The sequence below is a fragment of the Gavia stellata genome, chromosome 6, assembly GCF_030936135.1.
Source record: "Gavia stellata isolate bGavSte3 chromosome 6, bGavSte3.hap2, whole genome shotgun sequence".
Lineage (NCBI taxonomy): Eukaryota > Metazoa > Chordata > Aves > Gaviiformes > Gaviidae > Gavia > Gavia stellata.
In genome coordinates this window covers 653856-673346 of record NC_082599.1, presented here as the reverse complement: position 1 = coordinate 673346, position 19491 = coordinate 653856, and the positions used below count along the sequence as shown (strand labels likewise).

Here is a 19491-nt window from a genome sequence, read left to right as displayed (position 1 = left end):
GAATGTGCAACTCAAACTCACCCATGAAACTGAAGACAGCAGAACTTTGTCAAGGGGAGCAGCCAGGGAAACTCCAAGTGAAGAAGAGCAGCTGCTTCAAAACACTCAACCTTGCTGGAACCAGGCTGGAACCAGCTCAAACAACTGACTCAAACTTGGAGAGGCCTGAAACTCATTCTGGAGAGATTTTTGGGCAGACTATGAGGTACTGTGGCATACCATCACCACCATGAAGAAAAGGGCAGTGGTGCCAAGGTGGATCCTAATTCTACTTTGCTTGGATCTTTGGGATAAATTGTCAGAGAGCCTTTAACGCTGAGCAGCAGAGACTCTCTCCTCTCCTACCTCCCCCAGGGGCTGTAGGGCTCTGTGAGCCTGCACAGCCTAGAAGCTGTGTAGCGGTGCCTTCCTCGCACTCTGCGTGACCACACAGTTCCTCTCGCGCAGGTGGATCTTCTCGTGCTGGAGGAGGTGCTGCTTCTGGGTAAAGCGCTTTGGGCACTCGTTGCATTGGTACGGCCTCTCCCCCGTGTGGATCCTCTGATGCCGAATCAGATTGGAGGGGTGGCTGAAGCTCTTCCCACAGTACGAGCACCAAAGGACCCCTCCGCTCCGGCCCGAGTGCATACGCCGGTGGATGATGAGGGTTTTCTTTTGGGAGAAGCACTCCTGACACTTGTCGCACTTGTAACGCCTCCCCCGCAGGTGGCCCCTCTGACTCGGCTTGTAGCTGCCGTTGGTGTTGATGCTTTTCATGCACCTGGGATTGCTGTACACCTTGTCCGTGGCCGGGACGCTGGCGTGGGCTTTTGCATTCTCACTCTGCTTGAACGTCTCTGTGGCCACGTGGATCCTCTCTTCCACGTGAGTCCTTTCTTCCACATGGGTCCGCCGGTGCTGCTGATGGAGGAAGCCCTCCTCGTCTCCAGCATGCTCACTGCTGCATTGTGTGCCGTGGCTGTCCTGGTGAGTCGTCAGTATCTTCTTCAGACAGAAGCCCTTCCCACATGCAGTACATGAGTGAGGTTTCTTGTTGGGACAATTTTGCCCGTAAAATGTGACAGCAATGCTTTCACTGAGACCCTCTTCCCTCGGAGTGGATGGCACCAGCCTGCTCATGCTCTGGTTTCTCTGCTGCACAGGAGAGCTGTACTGACTATCAAAGGGCAGCGCCCCGCTGGGACCCTGGAAAACCAGCTCCTCCGACTCCCTGGATGAAGTCGCGGGGGGCTCTGAGCTTTGGGGGCACTCCTCAGAGTCCAGCTGCTCTATTTTGAACGTTATCACCTCATCTGCTGGAACTGATGAGAACAACAAAGGGGACATTCACTGGTGTGAGACACAAGAGGCTTCTGAAATCCCCCCCACTCCTTCCTCCACCACCCATGAATCAAACAGGCCCGTCTTACACAGGGAGTGTGAAAGGCAGCTGTGCTCACAGACCGACAGCCAGATGAGAGACCGAAAGAGAGAATACAAGCGAAAAGCACAGGAACGCTTCTCTTTCGGCTGGCTGAGCAGCAAGTGTGAGAACCGTGAGAGAGTGCGCAGAGGGACGTGCTGCCCTCCAAGATAGCAGAGTTCAGCAGTTTCCAAAATGGTCTCCAGCCGTCTTCTTTCTCCTAAGCGCTAAGATCTCATGGACCTGGGGCAGCCCTTTGCTTCCCTCCTCAGCACATCTGCCTCCCTCCCCACACCAATGACTCTGTATTTCTCACTCTTTAGAGAACACCAGCTCATTCCCTGAGATCCACGTTCCCCCCACTCCCAGGACATGGTGACCCACCTGTATAGCCCTCTTCTTGAAAGGGGACACACGAACACTGTCTGGTTTTGACTCGAGACATGCCTGCTACTGCTCAGGATACCTATGTAACGAGGAAACCTCCTCTGTAGTCCTCACTGAGGCAGTACAAGTACATTTTCTCTGAGAGTTCATTGCTTTTCATCTCCAAGCTGGGTGCCTGGGGTTCTCGATTCACGCTAAACCTGTCTCAAACTTTCTCTTGACTCTCATTCCTACCTGAACATTTAATTTCAGTTGACCTCATTATGAATATGACCCATTGGTGGAAAACCAACCAAAGGTCAAGGATAGAAAACTGCCAACACACAACCATTTTGAAAGCTATTGACAGTGTGAGGGCAGAATCTAAACAGGGATTGGTCTCCTGTCTGGAGAGCGTCACCTCCCAGTTCACTAGTGCTGCGCAGTGACTGACAGCGGAGAGGTGACAACGTGCAGAGGCTACACGAGGGGCATGAGAAAAAGCGTCTAAGATTTAGTCACAGCGGGGCAAATACCATCAAAAATGGAGCAAGCCCCACTGACACCTCTGAGGTGGCACAAGGAGAATAAACAGAGGCCAGGACTGAGGGTGAGGAAGTGACTGGTGAGCTGGGGACAGTCTACTAATCGAGTAAATATTACATTGTTATTGGGAATAACAGAGCCATCCCAGCTCACCGGTGACTTCCCTCACCTCTAGGTAGCTGTTGAGGCACTGCTCTGGAGCACAGTTCCCTCTGCTGAGGGTGCAGCCACCAGCAGAAGAAATTCCGGGAGAAGGGCAGCAGATGTGCCTGGAGGACGCGAGACAGGACCCACAAGAGGGAACGGAGCCGGGTGCTGAGAAGCCCCAGGGGCTGCAGGGAAGAGCCGTGCTCTGCAGCAGCCCCTGTCTTGCCGAATGCTGGAGACAGCCTCCCTGCAGCAGAATGGGAGCCGAGGGTGACATTCCATCGGGGAATTTGCCCAAACCCCTTCTAAGCCCGCTTTGCTTTCAGCCCTTGCTGTGCCTGGTGGCAGGAGGTTCTACAGCTTCTGCATGTACAATACCAGACTTTGCCCTGCTTGGTTTAAAGCGAACGCCTGCTCGTTCCACCGGGTGCTCCCTGGATCTCGGACAGCAAGCAAGAGCGAAGGTTCATTCCTTCAGCTCCTGCTGCACACCGCTCACCCAGGCGCAGAGCCGTGTTGTATCCCCCTCTCTGTCCCGCCTTCCTCAGACTGACTGCGCTCAGTCTCTCCTCATACGGAAGCTCTGCACCTCACTGCTCTGGAGCGTGTCCCTGCCTACTGTGTTCAAGACTGAGTGAGCAGAACTTCACTCAATTCCCCAGAAACTTTTGCGTAACACCATCTTTGGAGCAGGCCTTGAGATTTGTTCTCGACTTCATTCCTAAAGATTCCTTGTATTCCGTTTGATTTAGGGATGCCTGTCTCCTCACCTGCAGTGTCTTGTCTACCCAGCACTTTAATCTTCCTACTAGTAAAACAATCCATATGGTTTCTGCACGCTTTCCTAACCGCAGCGTGGTTCTTGCTCTTTCCCCACTGCCCCGCCTGCCTCTCCTCAGTCCCCACGTTTCGGCATACGCTGTCCCATAGCGGGAACGTCGGGGCCTCGCCGCATCTCCAGCTGCACAGCGCACTATGGGATTGCTTGGAACTCACCCACGCTGAGCTCGGTAAACTCTGCATCCTCCGTGGCTCCCCGGTCCTCCGCACACAGCTCTTCCTCTTGCTTCACAACGCCAGCGAAGCTCGGCTCTGGAATGCCATAGTCTGTTGAGGTAAAAAGAGGAAACTTCTTCACTGGCTATCACAGCACCGCGCGACTCTTCCTTTGCCCAGGAGGTTTGCTGCCAGCTACCCTGCTTTCATATACAACGTCTCTCCAGCATCTCCCATTCCTACTTCTGGGAGCTTTACTCCGCCCTGCAGAGAAGTGGTTCCCCCCTTACCCCCCATTTCAGGAGAGTGTCCTTCCTGCCCGTGTGTCCAAGCACATCCTTTCAGAACAACGCTCACCGGGTCCGGGTTCAGACAGCATTGTTCTTCCCTCCAGGCTTTCCTGTCCCATCGGGCGCTGCGCTCCTTCTCTGCTGTCCTGGCTGCTCGCATCAAGTCTAAACAGCAGAGACTCTGCTAATGGGAAAGACCAAACCCGTTAACCCATTAGGTTTTCTTCTAACCCTCTGTTACTCCCCCTGAACCTGCTCCTCCTCAGACCTGAGAGGTTCCCTCCGTAGCACATCAGGACTATCACCTTGTGACATCCTCTGCCTGGTGACAACAACACGCAAACATTACGCCTGAGGACAAAGCTGTAATTCATCTCTTGCCTGCACTTGATTCTGCTGGAATCTCTTTTGGAGCCGCCTTGTCCCCATCGCAGGGCGCTTCTCCTCTCTGAAGCCGGGACAGGAGGTCAGGTTTGGAGATTGCGTAATCTGTTGAGGAACAGAGATATTAAGGTTTCCATGCCGCATCAAAATGCCCACCGTGTCCACGGGGAGGAACACACTCAGCCGCGCTCCCCAAACCGGCTCCATTGGCCACAACACACCGCTCGGCAGCACGGAAGCCCTCTGCACGTCCCACCGGGAGATGGTGGCTTCCACCTCTGGCAGCCAACCCCATCCCAGCGGGAAAAGATCCCGCGGGCCAAGGGAAGGGGCCTGCGGGCTGTGCTGGCACCGGGCACTGCAGGGAGCGGGCCGTGACACGGAGGCAGCTGTAGCCACTGCCCACAGCCAGCGAGCGCTGGAGACGGAGGGACTGGATGTGACGCGCGCTGCACTCCACGCTGCCCTCAGCAGCGGGCACCGACTTCTCTGTGTTTCTCCAAATCTGCTTCCCATGTGTGGGAAAAAGTCCCCAAAACGGAGCCAGTCTGGAAGCGCCGATAACTGACTGAAAAAGCGATGCTTACCCAGAGAGATGAGAGATTCGTCCTTCCCTCTCAGCACGGTTTTGTACAGCTCCCTCTGCCACTCCTCCAGATTCTCCCACTCTTGCGTAGAAAAGTAAGCGGAGTCGCTTTTGAACGCTGCCGGGGCCTGAAATCGCAAATGTGACACACTCGGCACCGGAACCTGGAGCCAATGAATCCTCGTTTCTGTCTATTATTGCTACCATGCATCAAGTACTGAAAGGAGAAAAAAAAATTCCTGCCTTGGGACGTTCTTGTGACACAAAGAGAGTAACCACTCAGATCTTCAGTATCAAGAACTTTGCTAATTCTCGGAGAACCATGGATTCCACAATATTCTTACCTCGCCCTGTTCAGAGCCTGATCCCATCCCGCCGGCGTGGGGAAGAACCTACCATTTATCATAAAAAGCCACAATCTGTCCTTCTGCGGTGAGGCGCGGCTGAATCTAAAGATATATATGAGCAACCCCTGCTTGACGCTTACGGACGGCAGGCGACGAGAGCGATTACAAGCTACGCCGTTCCCGCGGCGTTCGCCGAAGGTTTCAGGCCTCACAGGAGATGGCTGCCGGGCGCAGGCGAGGCGTGTTGGAGCTCGGCGGAGCAAAGCTGTCCCGGCCACCCTCGTCCCCGCTGTGCGTCCCCTGGCCCAGAGCCCTTAACGAGCCATTTCTTACCTGGGGGGCCTCGCTCCTGGGGGGCAGCTGCAGGATCCAGAAGTTCCCGTTCTTCAGCAGGTTCTCCATGTTCTCCAGGCGCCGCTGGAGCTGCCCGTACTCCTGGATGAGGGTGCCCAGCACGGCCAACTTGCTCTCCAGCTGGTTCCCGAAATCCACCACCGTTTTCTCGCAGTCGAAGTACTTCTTCTCGGTGGTCACCGTCCGTCGTTCCAGGTTGAGCAGCCGCGAGGCGTGGGCGTCCACGCTCCGCTCCACCGCCTGCACGGCCGCCACCACCGTCCACAGCGAGATGCTGGTGCCGCTCGGCCTCGGGGCTTTGCCCGGCACTGGCGGGGGAGCCGCGGGGAAGTGGAAGCTCGTCGGCTGCGGGGGCTCCATCCCTGTTCCCCCGCCCGGCCTCGCCGGCGGGGAGAGACAGAACCTGGGGCCGGGCAGCACCGAGATCGCTGCCGGGCCTTCCTGAGGGGCCGCAGCACGGAGCCCACCGCCTCCGGGCCTTCCTGGGGGGCCGCAGCACGGAGCCCACCGCCTCCGGGCCTTCCTGGGGGGCCGCAGCACGGGCCCACCGCCTCCGGGCCTTCCTGGGGGGCCGCAGCACGGAGCCCACCGCCTCCGGGCCTTCCTGGGGGGCCGCAGCACGGGCCCACCGCCTCCGGGCCTTCCTGGGGGGCCGCAGCACAGAGCCCACCGCCGCCGGGCCTTCCCGAGGGGCCGCAGCACGGGCCCACCGCCGCCGGGCCTTCCCGAGGGGCCGCAGCACAGAGCCCACCGCCTCCGGGCCTTCCCGAGGGGCCGCAGCACAGAGCCCACCGCCGCCGGGCCTTCCTGGGGGGCCGCAGCACGGGCCCACCGCCGCCGGGCCTTCCCGAGGGGCCGCAGCACAGAGCCCACCGCCTCCGGGCCTTCCTGGGGGGCCGCAGCACAGAGCCCACCGCCGCCGGGCCTTCCCGAGGGGCCGCAGCACAGAGCCCACCGCCGCCGGGCCTTCCCGAGGGGCCGCTCGCTGCTGGGGGCCGCGGGAGGGAGCCGGCTCAGGAGCGCCCCGTCCCGGCCTCGGCTCCCCGGCCCCTCCCGCCCGTGCGCGGCCGCCGAGCCCGGCCCTCCCCCGCCAGGGGCCCTCCCCGCCGCTCCCGACCCGCCGCGCCGATGTCCGGAGCCGCCTCCTGAGGCGCGGGCGGCTGCCGCGGCCTGACCTTGCCGCCAGGGGGCGCCGCTCCCGCCGCCGCTCGCCACAGCGCCCCCCCTGCCGGCCGGCGGCCCGCAGCGCCGCGCCGCGGGAGTGATTGGCAGCTGTCAATCACCCAGAAGCGGTTGATTTGAGGGGGCAGCCAGCTGGGGGGGGAAATCCTCCCAAGCCCCCCGCGGCGGCGTTTTCCCGCGGGTGGCCCCGAAGGCGCGGTGGCCACCGGGGAGAGCCTTCCGCCGGGGTGACAGCGGGCGGCGGCCGCCGACCCCCTCCCCGCCCCCGCGCCGGGCGCCGAGGGCAGGGCGGCGCGCGGCGCCGCCCGGCCGGCAGGGGGCGCTGTGCCTGGCGGCGGGCGCGGGGCGGCGCTCGTCTTGGCGGCGGGAGGGCGGGCCGGTGGGCGGCGGCGCGGGCTGCCCTGGGCCTGCCCGTTCCCGCGGCGGGGGCCATGGCGGGGGCCATGGCGGAGCTGCACGCCCGCCTCGAGGCGCTGGAGCGGCGGCTGGAGCGGACGGAGGCGGCGCTGCGGGACGGGCCCTCCTGGGCGCTGCGGCTCCCCGCGGTATGGGCCGGGCCGGGGGGCCGGGGGGCGCGGGACGAGCCTGGGGACCGCGTGGGGGGGGGCCTGGCGGGGTCGCTTGTGGGGCCATTGTGGGGCTGAGGGGCGTCTGGGGGCTGGTATGAGCCATGGGGCCACTTAGGGGGCTGTTGGGGGGCGATAGGGGCGGGAAGTGGGCCGGGGGGGGTCACTTATGGGGCCATTGTGGGGCTGAGGGGCGTCTGGGGGCTGGTATGAGCCATGGGGCCACTTAGGGGGGGCGATGGGGGCGGGAAGTGGGCCGGGGGGGGGCACTTATGGGGCCATTGTGGGGCTGAGGGGCGTCTGGGGGCTGGTACTGAGCCATGGGGCCACTTAGGGGGCTGTTGGGGGGTGGTGGGGGCTGGAAGTGGGCCTGGGGGAGGGTCACTTATGGGGCCATTGTGGGGCTGAGGGGCGTCTGGGAGCTGGTAGTGAGCCATGGGGCCACTTAGGGGGGCCATGGGGGGTGGGGGGGGCGGGAAGTGGGCCTGGGGGAGGGTCACTTATGGGTCCATTGTGGGTCTGAGGGGCATCTGGAGGCTGGTAGTGAGCCATGGGGCCACTTAGGGGGCGATGGGGGTGGGAAGTGGGCCGGGGTGAGTCACTTATGGGGCCATTGTGGGGCTGAGGGGCGTCTGGGGGCTGGTAGTGAGCCATGGGGCCACTTAGGGGGCTGTTGGGGGGTAGTGGGGGTGGGAAGTGGGCCTGGGGGAGGGTCACTTATGGGGCCATTGTGGGGCTGAGGGGCGTCTGGGAGCTGGTAGTGAGCCATGGGGCCACTTAGGGGGGCCATGGGGGGTGGGGGGGGCGGGAAGTGGGCCTGGGGGAGGGTCACTTATGGGTCCATTGTGGGTCTGAGGGGCATCTGGAGGCTGGTAGTGAGCCATGGGGCCACTTAGGGGGCGATGGGGGTGGGAAGTGGGCCGGGGTGAGTCACTTATGGGGCCATTGTGGGGCTGAGGGGCGTCTGGGGGCTGGTAGTGAGCCATGGGGCCACTTAGGGGGCTGTTGGGGGGTAGTGGGGGTGGGAAGTGGGCCTGGGGGAGGGTCACTTACGGGGCCATTGTGGGGCTGAGGGGTGGCTTGGGGGGCGGGGGGTGAGAATGGGGGGCCACTTAGGGGGCTGTTGGGAGCTTGAGGGGGCTGAGAGTGAGCCTGGGGGTCGCTTGTGGGGCCGTTGAGGGGCTGGGAGCTGTTTGGGGGGCGGCTGAGGTGGCTTTTAGGAGACTGTGGGTGAATCCAGTGGGCTGCTTATGGGGCTGCTGGGGGGCTGGGCGCTGGCTTGGGGGGGGGGGTTGTGGGGGCTGGGAGTGAGCGTGTGGAACTCCTTATGGGGGCTTTTGGGGAGCTGCTTTTTGGGCTGTTGAAGGGCTGGGGGGTGATGTCTGAGGGGCTGGGAGCTGGTTGGGGGGGAGCTGCCCCCTCCTACAGCCCGGCCCCTGTGCTCCCAGATGCCGGTGACTTTCGAGGACGTCGCGGTGCACTTCAGCAGGCAGGAGTGGGCAAGCCTGGACGATGGGCAGAAGGATCTGTACAGGACCGTGATGGAGGGCAACTACGAGACGCTGGTGTCCCTGTGTAGGCTCCGTTTGCGCTGGTTTTGCAGCCGCCGTCGCTGCCTGGGGAGCTCTCTCGGGGTTACTTTAATGCCTCTTTGCCTTTCACTGGGATCTCCAGCCCTCAGATGATCCTCTCAATTCCCTGTCCCCTCCGGCAGTGGTCAGAGGTTGGCACGTACACGCAGGAGGGGGTAGTAAGTGCTCGGTGTCTTCTCCTCCTGGAGAACAGGTACACTGAACTCCCGGGGTTGTTGTCACAGAAATTCCCTCTTTTCATCACAGAAATTCCCTCTTCCACATCTGCCTAGATAGATCCTCATGTGGTTTTCCGTCAGTGTGGCGGATGTGCCGTCCGTTTGTCCTGGCATGGGGAGCGAGGCTGGTCGCGCTCCCTTGCGGCAGGGGGAGAGCTAGGCAGGGGAGAAGGTCTTGTGGGGCAGTGTTTGGGGTGATTCTGGCTGGATTTTCAAATGCGTGGCCCTCGCAGCTGGAAATGAGCTTTTCAAAAAGTCTGGTTGGACTCGATGATCTTAAAGGTCTTTTCCATCCTAAATGATTCTACGACACCCCGCTTAGGCCAGCCAGTGCCTCCTGCTTGTAATTAATTCTTTCCAGTGCTCGGATGATGGAGCGGGAGCCTGGACTTCCCAGCCAGGGCCGCCCCCTCTTGCTGTGGGACTCCCCTGCGAGCGCAGCCCGAGGAGGCAGAGCAAAAGCGCTGAGGAAGGAGGCGAGCGTATAATCCCAGAGCGGGGCAGGGAACTTGTGGCAGTGCCTCTTGTCGCGGTGGGGCAAGTCGGCCGTTCGTCCTCGCCCAGCGCTGCACGCTCGGGCTGGCTGAGCTTCTGGCTGGTGAGGAGCAGCAGTACCGATACGTGGTGGTTTGGAGCGGATACAGGTAGTGAGGCAGGCTGTGGAGCTGCGGGGAGGTGTACCCGCGCTAACATTCAATCAAGAGCCTTACAATTCTCTTCCTGTGCTTCAGGGTATTTTCCTGTCTGCAAGGTGAATTTCTGGGGGGTTTCTGTAGCAGGGATTTCCCCCACATGGAGCAGGGATGGATTTTCTTGCAGTTGTTGCTGGGGGGGGGGTGTCAGACGTGCCAGAGGGTGCTTTTCAGATTCCCCCCTAGAAGTGCTGCCGGCTGGTCGCTGTCTGCGACCGTCACTCCCCGTGTGCTGGCACTGACGCTGCCCTGGTTGGAGATGAAGTTTTTCTGGGCTGGGACTGACTCTGTCTTGACAGGCTGTGGGTGCACCCGCAAAGACGCTGTCGCCTCTTGCCTCTGATGTCTGTCTTGCTCTTGAACAGACTGCGCCCTATCCACGCCTGAACTCCTATCTCGGATCGAAAGAGGAGAAGAGCTGTGCATGGCGGTGGAGTCAGACCTGGAGGCAGCAGATGTATCTCCGCAGCCAGCCGTAGGTGCGTGACACTGCGTTTCTTCCGTGCCAGAATCCTGGCTCCTGGCCGCGTACCAGGACGATTGTGGTCCCTGCCCTCAGCCACAGGGACTGAGGCGTCTCCTGTGATGGCTGTGGACAGTGTGTGCAGGGAGAGGACACAGGGGATACGTGGTGGGACACACGCCTGGAAACCCTCCCCTGACCCAGCAGCTGCCCTGTGCTGCAGAGATCCCGACGCCCTGTGGGCCTGGGAGGGGGGGACGCCCACCCCTGCGCTTGCTCCTCTGAGCTCCCGGCTGACTGCCGGTAAAGCCGAGTGCCCTTCTCCTCCCCAGAGCCAGAGCGCCCGAGCTGCGCGAGCGACGATGGTCTGCTGGAGATGAAGACAAAGGAGTCTTGCGAGGGGAACTGTAAGGACCCAGAGGAAAGCAGGAGCCTGGCGGTGACAGCGAACTGCAGTGCGCGTGAGTGGCTGGCAAACCCAGCTGATGCGAGGGATCCTGGGCCCCTGCCCGGATGTATCTCACCCAGCATCATCGTCGCTCCTCTTGCCTTCGCAGCACACGTCCCTGAGGAAGCCACCGCTGTCCCAGCAGATCTCAGCCAGCCACCCCCCTCCCCTTCCTGCCCTCTCTCCACGTGCTGTCATGAAGCGGTGAATCTGAACCGGTCCCCATCGCCTCCCCCCGCAGCAGGTACTGGGACAGAGCCCTTCATCCCTCCTTGGCGGGGCCAGCAGCCTCGAGGAGCCACCGGCACGCTCAGAGAGCAGCAGGAGGTTTGCACAGAGCTGTCTCTGGGCCTGGGGCTTTCAGGACAGGGTTTTACACGATTCAGACAGGCCAAGAAAGGCTTAGGGCGCTAAATCCCGTTGTCACCCTTGAAACCGTAAAGGACGAGGCATGGCGTGGCGTCAACCAGCCCACCCAGTCGATTTGCTTCGAAGGACGAGCCCCGATGTTGCTGTTAGACTCCCCCCGTCCCACCCGGGTGACATTCGTCATCTCAAACCGCCCTTGGGGTATCTGCAGGGATGAGCTGTAGCCGTCCGGGTGCGAAGACACTGAGCGGGAAGGGGAGAAGCGGGGCTGAGATCTGTGCCGGCTGCTGGCTGGGAAGGGTGTGGGAGGCGAGGGGGGGGCGGGCGGGCAGAAAGCCCCTCACTAGTTATGCCTCGTCCTCAAAACCGCCGGGAAAAGTGACGTTTGGGTTCTGAAAAATTTCCAGCAGATGCCGAGGTGGGGATCCCAACGGAGGTGCCGCAGGAGGAGGTCGCTGCGGAGAAGCCGGCAGCGCCCGCAACGCCCTCGAAGGGTCTGGAAGAGGACGTGAAAGATGCGGGGAATTGTGGCCAGGGTCCGGCAGCAGACGTTGCCGAAGAGCCGGGTAAGGAGGCGGTACCAGATGTCTGCAGAGCGACGGCACGGGCAGATGCCAGCTGCGCGGTCGCCTCCCCGGCGCCGCCCGTGGAGGGCTCCTGCGTGGGTCGGACTGCTGCCTGCCAGCGAAACTCCACCCGGGAGAAATTCTACTCCTGCCCCGTGTGCAGGAAGAACTTTTTGCTGAAGATCAACCTCGTCATCCACCAGTGGAGCCACAGCAACTGGGTGCCCTACGTCTGCGCGCACTGCGACCGGAGCTTCATGTCCAAGAAGAAAATCCGGCGTCACCTCCGGGCCCGGGCGGCCAAGGGCTTCTGCCAGCCCTCGGAGGCGGAGGAGTGCTCCAGCCGGGCCCCGCGCCCTGCTTCCCAGTCCCGAGCCCCGAGCAGGGACTGCGGCACAGTGTGGGGGAAGCCCAGCCCCAACAGGTACCCGCTGTCGCCTGGGAAAATGATGTATACCTGCAACGAATGCATGGAGAACTTCTCCAGCCAGAGCTTCCTGATCCTGCACCAGCGACTGCACACTAACCACCACCTCATCCTCTGTCCCTGCTGCAACAGGAGCTTCACCTGGGCCTCCGACTTTGTCCGTCACCACCGGATGCACACCGGCGAGCGGCCCTACCAGTGCGGCGTGTGCCAGAAGACTTTCAAGCGGCAGTACCACCTGATGGTGCACCAGAGGATCCACCTGCGACAGGAGAGGCCGTACCCCTGCGGGGACCAGCTGCCTATGCCGGCGGCACCCGTTTAAGCGCCCACAGGGACACGGGAAGCGGGAAGTGTAGCGGAAGAGGGGGCGGGAAGCCGGGAGGTGCCCACGCCAGGACGCCGTCGGACCTTCTCCTCTCGCCCTCCTTAATGGCGCCGGCGGATGGGAGGAAGGCTGGAGCGCGGGCGGCGTGGCCCAGCTCCTCCTGCCCTGCCCGCGCGGACCCTCGCTGCGCGGCGTCCGTCGCTCCTTGTTCCCCAGCCCCGGTGGGGCGGGAGGGGTGGCGGGAGCGGGACCGGGCGCCGCGGCGGCCTCGTCCCTTTTCGGGGGGAGCGCCAATAGATGCTGTAGAAACCAGGATGCTTCCCACGGCTGAACGCCTCTGTCTTCGGCTCCGGGCGGGAGCGGGGTGCGGGGGGGGCCCTGCCCTGCCTCGCCCTCCGCGGGGAGCGCCGTTGGGGTCCTCGCGGGGGGGCAGTGAGGCCGGAGGAGGACGGGGACGGGGACGGGGACGGGGACGGGGACGGGGACGGGGACGGAGGGGCCTCGCGGGGCGGGGGGCGGGCGCGGGGCGGCGCTGCGGGCGGGACGCCAGGGGGCGCTGTGGCGCGGCGGCGGCGGCAGCGCGGGCGGCCATGGCCCGCTGGGGCCCCGCTCAGGTACGGGGGGGCGGGCGGCGGCGGCGGCGGCGGCTCCCCTCGACCCTCTCCCTCCATACACGCACCGCCACCGCGGGCACCGGGCGGAGGGGACCGGCCCCGGCCCCGCTGCCGGCGAGCCTCGGCCTCAGCCCGCGGCGCCGCGCTGGGGGCGGCGGGCCCGGCCGGGCCCTGAGCCGCTGTGAGGGGCGGGAGGGGACGGGCCGGCCGGGCCCGCGGCCACAGCGGCGCCGGAACCGCTCCCCGGGGCGGGCAGCCCCTCATCGCCCCTCTCCTCCCCGCAGCAGGAGCCCGAGTGGGGGCCCGAGGCCTGGCAGCCGCTCCCGCCGCAGCCCCAGGGCCACGGCCCCCTCCCCGGGCCCGGCCCCGAGGGGGAGAAGCCGCCGGCGGTGCCCGAGATCTCGCTGTGGACGGTGGTGGCGGCGGTGCAGGCGGTGGAGAGGAAGGTGGAGTCGCAGGCCCTGAGGCTGCTGAGCCTGGAGGGGAGAGCGGAGACGGCCGAGAAGAAGGTGTCGGGGCTGGAGAAGGCGGTGCTGGACTTCGGCAGCCGGCTGGAGCGCAAGTGGGCCGCCCTGGCCGCCCTGGTGCGGGAGAACACGCGGCGGCTGGAGCACGTCGAGCGCCAGCTCCAGCACCGCAACCGCTGGGCCCCCGGGCCCGGGCCGGGCCCCGGCGGGGACGAGCCCAAGGTAACGGGGACGAGCCCCAGCGGAGGGGGACCTGCCCACGGTGACGAACAGGGACAAGGCCCAGCTAACAGGGAAGCGCCCAAGGTGACAGGGATGTGCCCAAGGTGACAGAGACGAGGCCTGGGTAACGGGGACGAGCCCCAGCTAACGGGGACCTGCCCAAGGTGACAGGGACGAGGCTTGGATAACGGGGACAAGCCCCAGCTAACGGGGACCTGCCCAAGGTGACAAACAGGGACAAGCCCCAGATAACAGGGACGTGCACAAGGTGACAGGGACGTGCCCAAGGTGACAGAGACGAGGCCTGGGTAATGGGGACGAGCCCCAGCTAATGGGGACCTGCCCACGGTGACAAACAGGGACAAGCCCCAGCTAACAGGGATGTGCCCAAGGTGACAGGGACGAGGCCTGGGTAACAGGGACGAGCCCCAGCTAATGGGGACCTGCCCACGGTGACGAACAGGGATGAGACCCAGCTAACAGGGATGTGCCCAAGGTGACAGGGACAAGGCCTGGGTAATGGGGACAAGCCCCAGCTAACGGGGACCTGCCCACGGTGACAAACAGGGACAAGCCCCAGCTAACAGGGATGTGCCCAAGGTGACGGGGATGAGGCCTGGGTAACAGGGACGAGCCCCAGCTAATGGGGACCTGCCCACGGTGACAAACAGGGACAAGCCCCAGCTAACAGGGACGTGCCCAAGGTGACAGGGATGAGGCTTGGGTAACGGGGACGAGCCCCAGCTAATGGGGACCTGCCCACGGTGACGAACAGGGATGAGCCCCAGCTAACAGGGATGTGCCCAAGGTGACAGGGTCGTGCCCAAGGTGACAGGGACGAGGCCTGGGTAACGGGGACGAGCCCCAGCTAACGGGGACCTGCCCATGGTGACAAACAGGGACGAGCCCCAGCTAACAGGGACGTGCCCAAGGTGACAGGGACGTGCCCAAGGTGACAGAGACGAGGCCTGGGTAACAGGGACGAGCCCCAGCTAATGGGGACCTGCCCACGGTGACGAACAGGGACAAGCCCCAGCTAACAGGGACGTGCCCAAGGTGACAGGGACGAGGCCTGGGTAACAGGGACGAGCCCCAGCTAATGGGGACCTGCCCACGGTGACAAACAGGGACAAGCCTCAGCTAACAGGGATGTGCCCAAGGTGACAGGGGCATGCCCAAGGTGACAGGGACGAGGCCTGGGTAACGGGGACAAGCCCCAGCTAACGGGGACCTGCCCACGGTGACGAACAGAGACGAGCCCCAGCTAACAGGGATGTGCCCAAGGTGACAGGGACGTGCCCAAGGTGACAGAGACAAGCTCAAGGTAACGGGGATGAGCCCCAGCTGACGGGGACCTGCCCACAGTGACGAACAGGAGCGAGCCCGAGATAACAGGGAAGCGCCCAAGGTGACAGGGATGTGCCCAAGGTGACAGGGACAAGGCCCAGGTAACGGAGATGAGCACCATGTAACGGGGACAAGGCCAAGGTAACGGGGATGTGCCTCAGCTAATGGGGACATGCCCATGGTGACGAACAGGGACAAGGCCCAGCTAACAAGAATGTGCCCAAGGTATCGGGGACAAGCCCCAGATAACGGGGACATGCCCAAGGTGACAATCGGGGACAAGCCCCTGCTAACTGGAATGTGCCTAAAATAACGAGGATGAGCCCAAGGTATCAGGTACGAGCCCCAGCTAACAGGGACATGCCCAAGGTGACGAATGGGGACAAGCCCCAGGCAAGAGGGATGTGCCTAAGGTAACGGGGATGAACCCCAGCTAACGGGGACGAGCCCCAGGTATCAGGGACGTGCCCATGGTAATGGAGATGTGCTCCAGGCGACCGTGCAGCTGGGCTGATGGTGAGCTGCGGCATTGGCTCTCGTGGGGAGCTGCGCAGAGCAGCATGGATGCGGCCCGCTCCGGTGCTCTGCTTCGAGAGCCGGCACAGCAGGGCAGCAGTCAGAGGCTTCCTGCTCTTCCCTGTCCCCAGTGAAAAGGAGGAGCAGAACACAACCCCCCTGAGCATTTTCAGCTTTGTTGTGTCCTACTCGTCGCCTCAGCGGTGGGACAGTGCCTTCCCACCCCTCCTGCTCTCGCGTAAGGGGGTTGCTGCTCGCCTGGCTGCTTCAGGCTGCCGGTGTGGATCGAGGGAATGAGAGGTGCTTGTGAACTTGTCCCGGTTGTGTGGGAGGGGGGAAACCAGGGACCCTTGCTCTGCCATTTTGAAATTGTTCCCTGGGTTCAGGCCCCACGGCTCCTTTCCATAGGAGCTCTGGGCCTGCGCTGAGGTACGCCGCAGTCCGCTTTCCTGGGGAAGTGGTGGGGCATGGGGGATGGCTGAGGTGGGGAAGTGCCAAGGCAGTGCCTCATGTGGTTTCAGGTGCCAGCGGCGTGCGAGGATGATGCGGCCAGTTTGCCGGAGCAGGAGTGGGGGAGCTCGGACAGCCGGCAGAAGGAGCTCTACAGGATCGCGATGAAGGGGAATTACGAGGCTGTGGTCTCTCTTGGTGAGGATCAGTCCCTACTCATGTGTCAGACACATTATCATCCCCTGGGCTAAATCCAGCTTATGACTGCTTGTAGGCTGCTGTGTTGTTTGGGGGAGAACAGGTAGTGAGAGGTGACGCCTTTACATGTTTAAGGTTTGAAGCGGGCGTCCGCTGGAGTCCTGGGACCCAGCACAGCATCTGCAGGAGCAGAGGAGAGCCCTCCCTGCGCGGTCAGGACAGTACGCGGTGGGGATTTCAGGTGACATGCCCATGCTGTGTTCTGCAACCTGCGTTCCTGCACCATTTTTTGCCAGGACACGGGCCGTATATTTATCACCCTGTAGGGATTTGCTGCATACAGTCCTAAATTTTAGCACTAAGTATTTTTTGGCTGACATTTTAAAGGATGCTGAGTGCCCGACCACCATGTCTTCCTGGGGTAACTGAAATAATTTGCCTGGTTTGGCTGACACCAGCTTGCTTGCTCCCATGGTCCAGGGAAACCTGAGCCGCTGCTCTGGGAGCCCAGGACCCCTCCGGGTGCCCACAGCTCCCGCTGTGTGAGAGCAGCCCTTTATCAAGGGGAGCTGGTGCTGGTCCCCAGCGTCAGCAGTTCGTATCCCTCCTTCCTCCTCCCCAGGGCCCGGGGACGCCAGCTCCAAACCTGCTGTGCTGCTGCCGGCCGAGGACAGGGAGGATTTGGGCACGAGGACACATGGGCTGTCGGAGAAGGGAGCGATGTCGGGGCACCTCGGCGGCGGTGAGTCACAGCGGCATTGAGGGCTGAGATGAGCCCTAACGACATGCCCAGATACCCCGATACCCAGATAACCCCCAAGGGGTGCTAAAGCCCCTTCCACCTCAAGTGTCCTTCTGCTTTGCTCTCAGTAAAACCTTCCTGCTCCCTTTCTAACGCCACATTTATTGCTTCGTCTCACCAATGTGCTGTGGGGGAAGCTCAGCTCCCCCTCCTGCGCTGGCGCTGTGGGCATGGGAGAGCTTCCCTTGCCGGGAATGAATTGCTGCCTCTCAGCAGGTGAGAAGATCGTGATCAAGACAGAAGAGCAGCAGTCCCAGGAGGAAGCATCTGAGATCCTGGCTCTGCCGCAGGCGCCCTCAGTGAGACTGGAGGAGGAGGTTCCCCTGAGCCAGGAGCAGCCGGTGCCCTGGGAGAGTCCCGCTGGCTTGGCCGAGCAGAAGGCAGCAGGAGACGGCTTAGGGGAGTTCTGCAAACATGGGACCTCCCAGCCCGAATTCAAGCCTGTGGTGGTGCCGGTGGAAGCTCACCCGGCCCCAGGCTTGCCCTTCCCAACAGAGCATGTGCTCGGCGTGGGGACTGACCAGCCGTTCGCTCTGCCCCAGGGAATGTCGCTGGGAGGAGACACCACCGCAGAGGTGGCCTCGTCGCAGCTCAGCTCAGAGGAGCATCGTCCCTGCGCCGTGGGGGAAGAGCCCTGCGCGCTCCCGCTAGGCTGGAAGAGCGTCCGGCTGAAGCGCAACCTCCTGGCGCGGCAGCAGAGCCAGGCGAGGAAGAGCAACGGCTCCTTCATCTGCACTGCCTGCGGGAAGAGCCTGGCCCATCACGCCGCGCTGCTGCGGCACCAGCGCCTGCACACGGGCGAGCGTCCCTTCCAGTGCCCTGCCTGCGGGAAGAGCTTCAACGAGAAGTCCAACCTCAACAAGCACTACCGCATCCACACCGGGGAGCGTCCCTACTGCTGTCCCGCCTGCGGCAAGGGCTTCATCCAGAAGCACCACCTCCAGAAGCACCAGCGCATCCATGGGGTGCAGCTGCGTGGCGGGTGGGCTGGCCGGCCCGCACGGGCCAGCACCGCCGGGGAGCGGCTCTACCGCTGCATCGAGTGCGCGGAGAGCTTCCCCCAGAAAACATCGCTGGAGGAGCACCAGCGCCGGCACACCCAGCAGCGGCCCTTCCAGTGCAATGGCTGCAGCAAGAGTTTCCGGCACCGGCAGTCTCTGAACCACCACCAAAAGGTCCACGCTGTTTCCAGTTCTCCTGCCGTCAGCTTGTCGAACCATGACCAGGAGACCAGTCCCTGCAAAGCTTTGACCCAGGATAATCCATAACGTGAGGGCTGGAGAAGGGAAGGGGCAGCGTTTCTCCAGCCTGCGACGACGGGACACACCAGGCAACTGGTGTTGCACCGCCGCGGGGCTCTCTGCAATGCCGTGGGGCTTGTGGTACCACCGCGTGGTTCTCCACAACGCCATGGAGCTCGGCACCACCTGGGTCTCCAGGAGGAGGAGGACTGAGGCAGGCTGATGTGCTGCGCGGGCAGGGAATCGCGTGGGGGGGGTAAAGAGACTGGCCCAAAAGGCAGCAGAGGAGGTTCGGCAGCTGGGGCCGAGCCGGGTTGTGCCGCTGCCCTGTGGAAGGGGGATTCGGCTGAGGAGCAGCTGTGTCGCGTACAGTGGCGCGGGGAGTGGAGCAGTTGAACTCAGGGTTATTTAAACACTACCAGCGTGGAGGTGGCGTGGGGGTGTTCGGTGGCCCGGGTAGGGGCTGTTGTGGCTGGGCAGCAGCCAGGGTCATCGGATGAGCTGGGAAGAGACGCGGATAAAAGACTGGGCTGACGTGGTCTCCTTTTGTGCTCTGGGGTGCTGGCGAGGGGCAGGTTCAGGCGGCTGGCACCGCGCCGCCTCCACCCGGCAAAGGGAGCTGTGGGTACGCGGCCCCTGTGAGTTACAACGTATGCCTCTCCCGTGGGTGCAGTCAGGCGTGCAGCTACCGCTTGGCACACCACGGGAAGCCGCCCCACATCCCCAACGCTTCCCATTGCCTGCGATGGCACGAGGTGCTTTGCTCTGGCGGGGGGGAGAGCCTGGCCCTCACCCCAGCCCGGCTGGGTGGTATCAGGCACCCTCGGGATGAGTCCTTGCAATTAATGCAAGCCAGAAACCTGAATGCGATGGGGTCCTGGACTGCATGCCGGGTCCGGGGAGGAGATGGATGGGGGCGGCTGCCTTCTTGGCCATGAGGGGAGGAACACGGAGCCACCCCACGGCAATGCGGAGCCGCCTGATGGGAATGCGGAGCCGCTCTGCAGGAATGTGGAGCTGCCACTCGCAGCCCCACTCTGCGGGATCTGAGCCCCATGGGACTCCCTGGCAGCGCCGAGAGCGCATTGGTAGGAGAGTGCTACCTGCCTCCTGCCCGTGGCGGTCAGGGCCACCCCATCGCCTGTCCTTCCCCGGTCCCCTTGGCCGCTCACCCTCCTGCCTGCCGAGGGCTCGACCTTCCTGGCCACGGTCCCCCTGTGGCAACCACCGCGGTGGGGCTGGGCTGGCGCGGGGCAGCGTCAGGCCCCGGGGTCGGGGTGTCCCCAGGGCTCAGCCCCCTGCGCCCGCGGTGTTCGTCCCCGCATGGGATGGCCCAGCACGGCTCTGCAGCGCCCAGCAGCCCGA

The 19491-nt window shown here is 63.3% G+C and overlaps 2 protein-coding genes across 2 annotated transcripts; one reads left to right on the top strand and one right to left on the bottom strand.

The window, feature by feature from the left end:
* Positions 1–384: 384 nt before the first annotated feature.
* LOC104256879 (zinc finger protein 777-like) lies at positions 385–5778 on the bottom strand. Its single transcript, XM_059818744.1, has 5 exons — positions 5398–5778; positions 4719–4845; positions 4129–4236; positions 3458–3568; positions 385–1301 (listed from the first exon to the last, which is right to left on the bottom strand). Exons 1-5 carry the CDS (start codon positions 5776–5778, stop codon positions 385–387), a joined length of 1644 nt encoding a protein of 547 aa, XP_059674727.1.
* Positions 5779–7121: 1343 nt separating this feature from the next.
* Positions 7122–18644, top strand: LOC104255630 (zinc finger protein 883-like). The gene is made up of 7 exons (XM_059818460.1): positions 7122–7145; positions 8615–8741; positions 10034–10147; positions 10464–10592; positions 10689–10823; positions 11356–12200; positions 17677–18644. The coding sequence occupies exons 2-7, from the start codon at positions 8615–8617 to the stop codon at positions 18151–18153; spliced, it is 1827 nt and encodes a 608-aa protein (XP_059674443.1). The 5' UTR covers positions 7122–7145; the 3' UTR covers positions 18154–18644.
* The last annotated feature ends 847 nt before the right edge of the window (positions 18645–19491 follow it).